Source organism: Botrytis cinerea, chromosome 12 (genome assembly GCF_000143535.2).
Source record: "Botrytis cinerea B05.10 chromosome 12, complete sequence".
NCBI classification, from domain to species: Eukaryota; Fungi; Ascomycota; class Leotiomycetes; order Helotiales; family Sclerotiniaceae; genus Botrytis; species Botrytis cinerea.
Window position 1 is genome coordinate 168,464 of NC_037321.1, and position 13,197 is coordinate 181,660.

Below are 13,197 nucleotides of genomic sequence, written 5' to 3' on the forward strand. Positions count from 1 at the left end.
TTAATTTGCCCTCCGCTCTTGAAGCTAGAACCTTCTACGGCTGCCGGTAATTGTATCCGAGCAAGGAGTGAGCAGCGCCCCATGCCACAGCAGTTTCAAGCGGAGTCCAAAACAACGATAATGATAGTCTGAATAGGCAGAAGTTGCAATTTCAAGGGTCTCTCGAGAAGTTTATCTTTTGACCATGTTGATACCACGATGTTAGGAGCGAAAAGCTGTGTTGCTGAAGATAGATGCTAGTAACTTCCTCAAATTCTCACCGAAGCCGTGATATCATCGAAGACTCCGAAGAAATTATCATTGTGACTGGTGGGCATACGTATACCAGGGCGTTGAGTTGACGTAGCCTGATGGAAGCCTAAAGTAGAAAGGGGTGTGATGCGTAGGCGAGAATGACACCTTCGGAGATACATTGCGTTGCGATCAATTTTGTATACAAGACTCGGCAACACGCTCAACAACTCCAGTGTTCAAAGTTAAGTGACTCAAAACTACAGACAGTCACAAGTGTGAATCATTACAGTATTGAATTGAAAATTATTATGATCATGAGATTATCTTGTGAGAGCTTCGTGCCGGCTCGAGAGGTTGAGTTTGGAAACACATGTGCCTTGGGAATGAAGATTAAACATAACTCGGGGCCTGAGAAACTGGTCGCAGGCTACCACGGCGTTTGCCTGGTAAGTATGCATCGGTGACTGACCATCGTTGGTGAATTACCCAAAGAGGACACTTTTTAGAGAGGGATTATTTGGAATCCACAGCTATACCATATATGGGCATCTCGGGAGCCCAGAGGAAATGCTACCCTGAAGGGATTAAATATCTCAGAATAAGTTTTTATGTCGGCCAACTGATGCTACGAGAACTTAGTCGCATAATTAGGAAAAGATTTTGCGAGGCTGATTTTCTAGCTACCAAGGTAAGCAGTAAACAACCGAGGAATTGAGCGCAGTATGCAACCCTTTCAACATCATATCAGCTTTTCTAGAGATTTAAGCGTTGAATTTCAGATGAAGGAATATCGTCGCAGTTACGACTTTATTTAGGAACACTGAGGAATGAAAGAAAATACCACAGCTCGCTATCTCCGTCAGCGCTGTCCTATTTCTCGACTTTTATTGCACTATTCACATGCATTAACCAGGAATCAAGGCTTCTTACTACTACCTGTCAGCTTCTTTCAGTGTCAGCAAATACCAGCTCTACGGTTTGGTAGGATCATAAAAGTTTGAAACTGCCTGCGCCACCATCAAAATCCTCGCCCCGCCACGTGTTGATGTTAATGAAAGAGCTCGGGGCCCAGCATAAGGGTCTTGTTTCGGTAGGAATAGAAGCGTACGACAGGATTAGACATAATTAGATAAGATTAGCCAGCATGCGTTGTAAGCTATAGCTACTGGCCTAATGAGGTGTATACTCACTTGAATGAGGCGGAGTTTATATTATGCATGAATCCTTACGTGGCGGTGCGGCGTGGCACTTGCGAAAGTGCATCTCGAAGGATTTAAAATATCTGACATAAGATAATAATGGAAACGAGTCTGAAACGAATCAATAGGATTTAAGGAAAACAAGCAACTATACAAAGATTGTTCATGGCGTTCAGATGTTTTTTTTATGTCCTTGATCGCTTAATCAGGGGATTTGTCCTGATACTACAAGGATCACTTAAAAGATGATTATTACTTTGGACCACATGTAATCTTTAATTACAAACTGACAACTATTCGTATATCCGTGAATTTGTTGTATAATTCGTACCGTTGACCGAAATATTTCCCAAATAGGACATAATCTTTAACTCAAGCTACCTGGTAATGAGCTATAGTGATTACTAAAACGCCACTTCCGTGCTTACCTACTTGCGATCATTTCACTTCTTTCAAATCCCGTACCAAATCATGTTTCCATCTGTAAGTATCGGTCAGGTCGCCGTGGTCCTGGGAAGCTACCAACGAGGACGTTGGCGGACCATGCAATTTTTCCACGGCTGAATAGGCTGTGGCTCAATGACATTGAGTTTCCCATTGTCGGATATTGCATTGGCATGACTGTACCTGACCCGCAATGATATCTCACGTATAGAGGCCGAAGTTTGACCGGCTGATGAGATGAGATGATGAGTTTTCAACTGGTGGTGGCGGCTATTGTCAATATTGATGTGGGATAGATTCGACGGATATACAGTAGCTTATGTCTTTTCCAATTTTCTCCCACATTTCTTCAACATTATTGCTAGGTCAGTGCTGGGCAGAATCTTTCAATCGCCGTTCTTCATAGCTGAATCATCGCAACTTGGTAGCTCGGAGTTTGCGGCTTCAGAAGATAAGTAGGAACGAAAACAATAATTGGTAGGTTTTCAAAATAAAAATAAAAATAAAAATCTTGCCCGTCTACTCACATTGCGCTCGGTCTGCTAAATAGCGTGTAATTGTTTGACTAGATATGGAGAATTTAAGAAGACGAGAATATTTTTGAATGATGTAAAGAGTGTGATAGTGTTCTTCTTCTCCAAAACAGATTAGTGATGTCAAGAGGCCATATCACTGTCGGATCATTTCATTGAATTATCTAGACTGTGTATCCCGATCATACATTATTTATGTAGTGGTAAAGTCATTATCTCTATCTAGTCGAATTTGATAGTCATGACTTGATGGTGATATCAACTTCACGAATCTATAACAGATCAGTGGTCGTTTAGTTCTGACTAGGTCTAATCTGCCAGTATGTAATTGATTAGAGCGTTCAACTAGCAGGTGAGTCTTTTTGGACGAAGTTATTCGCAAAATTGAATCTATACGCCTACTAGTAGTCTCAAAAATGCAATGACCTATGGAACGCAAGCGAAAGTTTGAATGTGCCACATTACTTATATTAAATCTTTGCATAAAATACCTTTCTTGTACTATACATTACTACAGTCGTGATGTCAATAGCGCCGCCTTCTCTCATCCAGATACCAGTAGTTGCAGACGTCACCACACCTTGAGGATCCAGAATTTCAGCGATAGAGGCTCTACTTCCTGATAAAACTTTCCAAACGACTACAAAGACCATCAGGCTCTATAAAGTGGTAATGAAAAAAACTATACCCACCTTGAAGATCCAAGCAATACTCTTGATCGCACTCCTCGCCCGCCGAACACGATATATATCCACGTTCAAGCTTGACTTGCGGCTTAGAGAAAGGAATAACACCTCACAGCAGTTCTCGAAGTTTTATAATGAAGACACTCTTACAATGTTTCACGTTCACCGTTTTGAAGACAATAATAACATAGCTGTTGCTCGGTTTAAACTTCAATAGCTGATTTGCTGTCTTACGCCATTTTTATCTCAACTTTTGACACGCCCAAACGTTAATCCGTGCTTGGAACGCTTGTCTCTTGCTGATCAAGATTTTGACAAGTAAGGATGGGATTAAGTCATAAAAGGCTACAGAAGAGTTGAAATTTCTGCCCCTCAGAAGTTGTCCATAGGTTTTCAACCTATCCTGTTGATTTGTAAATGGCATCGACATTCTCGGTTCCTCATTAGATTTCTCGCTAAATGGGACTCAAGTAATATTAATAAAGGATGTTCATGCATTAGAGAGGGAGAATAGAAGGTGAAATTTCATTATATCAGAAGAGACAGAGTGTATGGTATACATAGGTGGTGAATTTATCCAAATTATGAAAGAGTCTAGTGCGGTTGAAGATTGCATAGCAACTGACAGAAACGGCAACGACGCCCATCCGCTCAAAGATCACTTGTTTTAAAACGAGGTAGATGAAGCCTGCCAACCTCTGAGAATCAGTCATATCGTATCTTTTTAACTATTAAAAACCAACAGAACAAGAGCAATGAGGTCTGAGAACCTTACGTCAGGTTTCTATGGAAATCGCTTGCAATATATTACATCCAAATAGCTTATGGCCTCACTGACCACATACTATGCGTACTTGCCTTAGTAAACATCGCAACACTTCCATCCATCCTTCCAATCTGAGAATCATCAACTCGCCAGATAAGACAAACTTTATGGAACGCTACCATCCTTCTAAATTAACGGAAACTTGTCACTTCATCAATTCGAGATTTAATCAATACTGCTTGTAGTATATAAACCATAAGATAGTCTATCGGCACCAGTGGTGTGACTACTACTAGTAAATATATCACTACTACTACTACCAATGGTACCAAAACCAGGCATTTAATTAGAGGTAGGACTACCCAGAGGACTACCCAGAGCAATAGAACTATAACTACCATCACGACTACAACTAATATTCGGGTAAACATCAACAATTCCAATTCTATCACCAGAATCAGAACTACAGGCTTTTAAGCCCTCCAACATGAGTCTCCTACGCGAATCTTCAACTTCACAGTCCTCTACTTCTGGAACACCCATGTTCCAATCAATCCAGGACTCACCCAAGATACTCGTCTCAGGAGAAGACAGAGCTAAGTCCTACTATTCAACAAAATATTTCCTCCAAGCAGACCCCAAAACAGAATCTCCTTGCCGTAGTACCACCAAACCTACCCAAATACTTCCCTCAACTCCCGGCCTCGATGTCTGGGTCTCCGGGATATCCCATCGAAGAACTCTTGAGATGCTAGGCTACCCACCTTCCAACTCACACATTTCTTCCCCAGCTTCAAAACCGTCCTTCGCAAACACCAACTCACAGGCCTCCAGGATTCAAAAAAGCAACGTAACCACCCGACCTCAAATACCAGCATCCTCAGTCATAAACTATCTTCTCGAGACTTCTCCAAAAAAGATGCATATCAACATCAACGGATCCAAACGCACCAGTCAAGTCGAAGATAAATCCGAAGACTACGCCATTCTCCGCTGCATCGCTGATTCTAACGAGCCACGCTACTGGGTCTTTGATATTGAGGATCTTCATTGTGCGGTATGTTGGAAACAGATGCGAGAGCAGCGGAGAAGAGATAGCGATAAAAGTAGGAGATGGGGCGAGAGAGTCAAGGGAGCATGGAGACATCAGCATTGTGTGAATTCTTGCTGTCATGGAGAGTGTACTCATGAACGACGGGTCGGTTATTTCTCTAGCGAGATTGATGGGAGAGTATATGCTGATTAATTTTGGAATATAGTCCCATAACGTACTCAACCGTCTCGGACTCTCCACAACCCGTAAAATAAAGTATATCCAACTAACTACTTCATCTATGTGCATGGATCCGGATATACTTGCCTCTGCAATAACAGTCTTAAAACCCTTCATCTCGAAACTTTCCGGCTTAGAAGTTCTTCTCGTTTCTTCAAATTCCCTACTCAGACCGATTGATATGTGGAATGGATCGAGACAAGAAGCGCGGCGTTTTATATGTTGTTTTTCGGAGTTGGAGGAATGGTTAGTGGAAGGGGTAAGGTTGAAGGTTAAGGGATTGAAAGAATTTGGGGAGTTAGAGGATATGTGGTGGGATGTGAGGAGGAAGTGGTGGAGGATTAGAGGGAGGGTAGGAGATGAGAAATATATTGTTAGAATGGGAGAGGAAAGAGAGGGAAGATAGGTGAAAAGTGGATGAACTTTTGTTCTAGAGTAATTGTTGAATAAGGATGGGCAGATTGAGGTGTATTGATCGGAGTATACCATATACTAGACCAGCAAATTGGAAATCGAGAAAATTCCAAATCACGAACGTTTTTTATATGTTCAATCTGTCAGATACTCCAGAAATCATTCTGGTAAGATGATTCTGTACGCATAACTTTACAACCTGTCTTATCCATCCAGAGGATTTAGATCACTCTTTTTCCTTCTCACTATGGCCAGCCCCCTTTCTTCTCATTCTTCTACCTCCCCACAACACTTACTAGAGAAAAGCAACAGAAAATCCCCAGCTCCTCTGACACCAAAAACTCCCAAGATCATATAGGGGTTATAAAACTAATATAGCTCATTGAACTACACACTACTATATAACCATATAAAATGACCTGGTATAGAAACCACTAGCCTGTATGACCCCAAACCTCAGAAATCTAAATCTCGACACAAGAATTATCTCACAGACTCTAAATCATCGAGAACGACTAATTCCCTAAAAACTGAACCCACACAGAAGAAAAACTTCGCCCTGACTATCGATTGCTATTCAAGTCTCCCAGATCTAAAATAATAGACTGTCCTTCTATCATACAATTATACAGAGAATACTATATTCACTAGCGCTTCCTTATATAAATATGTAACTCCCCATAGATAATAATGATCAAGAACAACTACAACCATAATAGACTAAAGGACTTTGACACTTACCAATCAAGTTGATACAAACACCTTCTAATCATAAAGATTAACAAACTATATATATATGCTAATCTATATGTCATTCCATTCCATCCCAAGCCATTCTATACTCTCCAAACCACATACTAAATTTCACAAGAAAAAAGAAAAGAATATGATCTCCCCACAAACAACTCAACCCCCCCCACCAAACCTAAGACGCCCTCCCAGCATTCCCATGCCGAATCCCAATTAAATACATACCCATACCACACCCTTCCGATAGATCTCCCACCCAACCTAGCCGAGCCGAGCCGAGCCCAATCCAATCACTTTTCATACCTAGCCAACACCATAAATCCATCCACAGAACCAGTTACCATTTACCATTTACCATTTACCATTTACCATTTACCATTCCACAACTCTCAGAATCAATATCAATATCAAAATCTAAACAAACAGGATATAGAGATATATATCATAAATAACAAGTATCAAGTATAATTGTAAAAGAAAAAGGGAATAGCTAGCGATATAGAAATTAGAAATCAGAATAATATTTACTTACTTACTTACTAGGTAGTAAGACGGGTATTTAATGTGATCATCTATCACCCAAAGATCAACAACCTCAAGTAAACCAAACCAAAATAAAATTAAACTAAACCAAACTCACAATAGATCTTTCCAATCCAATCCAATCCAATCCAAGAAACTCTAACTTCTAACTCTCAAACTCTTAAATCGTCGTAAGAGAGGAATCAGCTAGTATACTTCTCCCTTTCCCTCCCCTATCCGTTTCCTCTCCTATCCGGATCCTCGAAATCTTCTTTTCTTTCTTTCTCTATCTGATTTCCCCTCTCATCTCTCCTCTCCTCTCCCCCTTTCTCTATCCCATTTCATCCCATCTTCTCTCATCTCCTCCTCCCTCTATCCGATTTCCTCTCCATCTTCAAACTCATCTGCATAAAGGCCCAGTCATTCAGTTGATTTATCCTCTCGATCTATCTCTACCATGCACCCTAATCCCCAAAACCTCCTCTCATCTATTCATTCATCCGTTCATTTCCCAATTCCAATTCGAACATCTCAACAACCTATCTATCATCTAAACCAACACATCATCTAACACACCATTCAATATATCAACATCCACCCATAAATATAAAGATTATCTATACACCAAATCCCAGATCCCAGATTCCAAACCAAACACCCAAACTAAACACCAAACACCATTCTAAATTCTAAACCCCAAATACCAAACCCCGAATAGCAAACCCTCAAAACAAGCTACAAGCTACAAGCTACAAGCTACAAGCTACAAGCTACAAGCTACAAGCTACAAGCCACGAGCCATACAATTCCTGATTTACAAAATACAAAATATACAAAATATACAAAATATACAAAGCTAAAGAAGAAAGAGGAAAATTATAAAGCATTGGGTTGTACTGGGTTGAGTTGGGTCAGGACACTTGCGTCCTATCCCTCCCTCCCTCTCCAACAGTTTGGATAAACAGGTGTGTAGAGATTATATGATACAATGTAATATGATATGATATAGACACAGAAATATATATATATACAACTTGTAAAACAGAAGAAGATAAGAAAATCTTAACATGAGTATATCAAAGAAAGAAAGAAAGAAAGAAAAAAAAGATTCCTTATAATCACAATCACAATCGAAAGCTATCATATCAATCATATCATTGAGAAAAATTTCATTCTCACTAATCTGAATCAGACTTGATCTCACCCAATTATCTAGATTCACGCAAACATCTCACAACATATACAAAAACGATATTTTCCCATCCCTTCTACTCTTCACCTTCCCATTCCCATTTTCATTCGCTACCAATCCCCTCTCCTCTTCATCCTCCCCCTCCCATTCTCCACCCAACCTCCCATACCTCCCGCCACTCCTCTGATTCTCCCTCCCCAACCACCATCTTAACCCCCACCCCAACCCCGCAACCCCAAACATAACCCCCGCACAAACCCCCATCCCCTCCGTATAATACGGGGCCTGAGTTTCCGGATACAATCGCGTGCCGACCAGCGGTCCACACTGCCCCACCATCTGCATGATGGCGAATCCTGTTCCTTGTCTTGAAGACGAGGGTTGATTATTCAATGTCCAGGTTATGAGGATTGTGATGACGCAGAAAAAGCCCACGCAGGCGGGATAGATGGCGAGGTAGCGGATGGAGGGGGAGATGAAGTGGGGAGGGAGAGCGAGGAGGGTGTAGCCGAGGGAAGAGAGGAGAGCGTGGAAGATGAGGAAGGGAGAGCGAGAGCAGAATTTGTCGGAGAGGTAGGAGGTGAGGAGGACGGAGAAAAAGGAGAGGAGATAGGGGGGTGCGGAGAGGGCTTGGGAGGTGGAGGCCGAATGTCCCATGTGTGTTAGGATGGTGGGGAGAAAGATGGGCATACTGCTGAATGCCATGTTGGAAAAGAAAAACATGAGAGCTGTGAGGTAAACTTTCGGATCGCGGAAAGTAAGAAATACTTCTCTGATCTTGAGACCGGAAGATGGTGTGGTTTTGGCGCTGGGGGAAGAAGTAACTTCATGACGGAGACGAAGACGCGCAATTTTCTTCTCGCGCGTCGTGAGGTAAGAAGCCGTATTCGGACTATCAGGAATATGATGCCACGCGAAAAGCGCCACCAGAACGCTGGGAAATCCCTCGACGAGAAATAAAAGTCGCCATGGGGCAATCGGGGAACGCTCTCCCAATTTCACAATTCCCCATGCGAGAGAACTTGCAAAGGAAGTTGCGAGCGGAGCAGCGCTCAAGAAGATTCCCGTCCGAAATGCTAATTCTTCTCTCTTGAAGAAAAAGGATAGATAGAATGGGATTCCTGTGAACCCCGCTTCTCCGATTCCCAACAATGTTCGCAGAACAAGTAGTCCTGCAAAAGATGTCGCGATAGATTGTAACGATGCGATGATTCCCCATGAGAGGACAATCACCGTTATATAAATATGCGCCGGTATGACCTTCCACAATATACTCATCCATTCGAAACATATATATGCGATGTAGAATGCCGTAACAACCCATTCATATTTATTCGAATCCAAATGTAAATCTCGTTCTAGACCTGCGATTTTCGCATTACCGATATCTGGAGAAAGAAGGAGTTAGTATGGCTGAACTCCTTTTATTAACGAGAAAGGGGATGAGAGAGCTGGGATGCAAGAAGGTGAATATACTTGATCGGTCCAAGAAACTCAACATGTATAGCAATGCAACAAAAACCACCAACTTCCTATCGAATTTCCTCACCACGGTTCGTTCCTCATCTGGCGTATATAGCTGATATGATTGTACTGTCGAGAAACTGCCCCTCCTCCTCCTCCTCCTAGTCTCATCGCGATAACTATCCTCATCGGAATCCATATCCACATCCACATCCACGTCTAAATCCAAATCCGCCTTTTTAAGTTCTTTAAACTTTCCCTTTTCCCTATGCACAGGTTGCCATCTCTGCATTTTATAACTGTCATTCTGTGCACGTTCTCCACCCCTCATCCCCATCCCCATCCCCATCCCCATATCCAAATCCGAATCCGAATCATCATCATCATCATCATCAACCCCATCAACCCCATCAACCCCATCATCTGCCCCCTCATCCGAGTCAAAATCCGGCGTCAGATGCACGACCTCTCTCTCCGCAGAAGCCGCGCTCGACGAACTCGAACCAGAGTGCGTGGCTAGATGCTCATCTGACAATGTCTTGGAAAACGCATGTTGAGGGTTTCGAAGCGCCATTTCGGCGCATTAGAGGCATGCGACTGACTGGAGTACGAGGAGCTTGCGACTAAAGGGAGAGCTTGCGACCTTCCAACCAACAAGAAATCCCACCTAACAATCGCTCGACAAACCGGCTATCAATCCCAAAGAAGTAACCTAACACATACACAAATAATCAATCAATCAAACAATCAGCATACAAAAATGCGGTATTTAAACAGCTCAATTTCATCTCAAACCGAACCACCACCACACCACATAAAGATACGAAATACGATGTCCTCGTAATCACTCACCCTCCACCCACACAATATGCGTTCGAACACCCACCTCCCTCTCCAATAATTACCAATTTCAATAGTGAAACCCCGAATTTGTATTTGTGGGGAGGGAGGGAGGGAGAAGATGAATGTGCCGGCTTGGCATTTATTCATTTTCGAGATGCTGAAGGAACTGACTGGCACTGGCACTGACACTGGCACTGGCACTGGCACTGGGTGGAGCGAGGTTTGATTGATGATTTACATTTACAAAGTATCATATGTAACTCTGTATGTAACTGTATAAATATAACTATATACATATAACTATATAAATACAACTATATACACATAACTAACCACCATATCGAATCTCGCATTACCAATAAAACGGTACCGTACCGTGTGTTTATTTGAGAATTGAGGGATATCAATCAGTTACCTACCTATTATAATTATGAGTTAAGTTAACTAATAAACTAAAAGAAGTTATTAACTAACTTGGGCCTTGCTCTATTTCTCTACCTACCTACCTATTTCTATACCTAGGTATTTCGATAACTTCTCCATGATGTCCCTGGATTTGATTTTATACCCACCGAGTTTTACGGAATTGATAAGATTGCCATGCTCTCTATATTCCTTACAGTTAGTTATTCCTATTTCTAATACTTATTGACTCACTCCGTAGTTCCATATCAGTTTCGAAAGCATGAATAAACGCGAGAAAAATCCCTCCCTAGGAAATGTAATGTACAGCAACACTCAAGTTTGATCAAAGTATTGGTGAGTTTAATAAGATAGTAGATGTAGTTTTTATAGTTACACATTAAACTTTATAGACCGAACATTCCACATTTGTTTTCGTGATTCTACCTTTGTATCAAAATCTAAACACATTCCAGCACTCGATTATAGATCTACCACGCCCTTGGCCATGGCATACTGACATGCGTGAGCCTATGACCGTGACTCTTGAAATCTATCCGTTCATTCAATTAAGTTCATCATCCTTGCCCTCAAACCCAAATCTAGACCTTCTATCCTCCCTTTCCCCTCCCTCTCCCCTCTCTCCCAGGCTTACAGGCTCACAGGCTTCCATGTGTGCAGGTAGGTAGCCCCATTCGGACTTGACGTTTAGTAGGATTTTGAAGTTTCAAGCCAAGATCATCAGAGTTCACTGTCGAATATCATACAAGACCTTAATGTTGAGAATCGAAAAAGTAAATGGGCGATGATGGGATTCTCACACGAAAGAGAAAGAGACTTTCGCGTGAGAAGGGAAACATGATGTCCAGGAAGAATCATGAATGAGAGCATGGCACTGATTTCGGATGAACGATTGATTACACGGAAGTTTGAATATTTAGAAAGTAACGTTTCGACGGGGTGCAAAGTTGTTGCTCGTCAAATGAAGAGTTCGTGAACCCCTTTCGAATCCCGAGAGAGAAGATCAATCTTTTACAAGAACACCTTGAAATTCGGCTTGGTGAGCTCCATAGTTCTCTGCAAACACATTGAGGGACCATCTCAGAGTTGGATAGTTATCGAAACCCCTGTTTCATTGGCCACTCCTTGTGACCTACTTGCCCGTCAAGTCTTGAAAAGGAGGGAACAGTAAAGACTTCGCAACCCCCCTTTGCAGTTCGAAGAGCCTACACGATCTGATATAACCCAGGAAGCATGACCATTGTCAAGATTGTCGGCTTTCGTCCTCGGAATCATCATTGGGTCCATTGTAACCGCCACGGCCAAAGTCTGGAGGGTTCGATAAGAAGTGAGTGTCAAAAATAAAGAGATTGGTTGCAAACATTTTTAGTAGGAGGCATTTACTACCTTGTGATAAAGACCTTTCTTGACATGATATAGAAGTCTCCAATTGTTGCAGGATCACATACCTAGATGATCTTGCCGTGCCGCAAGGGCTAACACGAGATGCCATCTTTATCTTGGAAACAGTCAAGAGAGACGCTCTTTGAACTCAGGTCCTAAAAGTACACTGTGAAAGAATATCAATCAAAAATTGCTCGGCATAATTTCTTATGAGCGGCAAGGCAACATCTTGTGCCATAGAATCGAACTCTCAACATAATGCTGCTCAGCACTTCTCCTTACGTCACAATGTGGATTAGAAGTATCTCGTATTTGCAATGATGAGATAGGTGAGAACGCGAAATATGCCAATCATAAGATTGCCCTTGTGCATGGAAAGAATTGAATCCAAAAAAAAACTCGTCAAGGAACCATCTCTAGAACCTTGATGCCCCAGTCTTTTAACTCTGCTCATCGGAAAGGTATCCGAAGTCCACATGGATGTTGGATCCTCTTCCGAATGAATAGAGAAGAGCTGTGATAGCAAAACCAATCATGGTCTAAGAAAACAGACATAGTCATGTTCCTGGCACGGAATGGAAACCATGCAAACTTCGACTCGTTCTCCGAGCGATCCGCAAATGGCGTGAAGAAAGAGCTTTAATGAGGCAATACAGCCTCCATCACAAATTGTTCTTGGAAACTTAAATGCAAATAACCTACTCGTACATAGCAATCTGTGTGTAAAAGATATTTGTTGATGCGTGTAACATTGCATCGAAAGTTCTCTACGCCTGAGCGTACAACAGTGCGTGTTTGGTACCGATCTTTTGTCGCTTGGAATCTCTCCCTGGGTCACAATTCGCGAAAAATGGAATTTGATACTCACTGACAGCTGATCTCTTTTTTTCTCAGAAGGTCTACTCGACTTTAGTAATTGTTGTGCCTGTTGTGCTTGTTGTGCCTGTTGTGCTTGTTGTTGTGGTATGATCGTCTATTGCATGAACGCGTTAGAGCAGTTTCCCCTCACGATTGGAGTATTTTGCTGGCGTGATGTATGAGAGAGGATCCTCGGGAAATAGATGAAACAGA

The 13,197-nt window shown here is 42.0% G+C and overlaps 2 protein-coding genes across 2 annotated transcripts; one reads left to right on the top strand and one right to left on the bottom strand.

Moving 5' to 3' along the window:
* Positions 1 to 4,066: 4,066 nt before the first annotated feature.
* BCIN_12g00470 (hypothetical protein) lies at positions 4,067 to 5,661 on the top strand. The gene is made up of 2 exons (XM_024696181.1): positions 4,067 to 5,060; positions 5,122 to 5,661. Exons 1-2 carry the CDS (start codon positions 4,350 to 4,352, stop codon positions 5,539 to 5,541), a joined length of 1,131 nt encoding a protein of 376 aa, XP_024551987.1. The 5' UTR covers positions 4,067 to 4,349; the 3' UTR covers positions 5,542 to 5,661.
* Positions 5,662 to 7,964: 2,303 nt separating this feature from the next.
* Positions 7,965 to 10,654, bottom strand: BCIN_12g00480 (hypothetical protein). Its single transcript, XM_001557906.2, has 2 exons — positions 9,490 to 10,654; positions 7,965 to 9,401 (listed from the first exon to the last, which is right to left on the bottom strand). The coding sequence occupies exons 1-2, from the start codon at positions 10,049 to 10,051 to the stop codon at positions 8,053 to 8,055; spliced, it is 1,911 nt and encodes a 636-aa protein (XP_001557956.1). The 5' UTR covers positions 10,052 to 10,654; the 3' UTR covers positions 7,965 to 8,052.
* Positions 10,655 to 13,197: the final 2,543 nt, after the last annotated feature.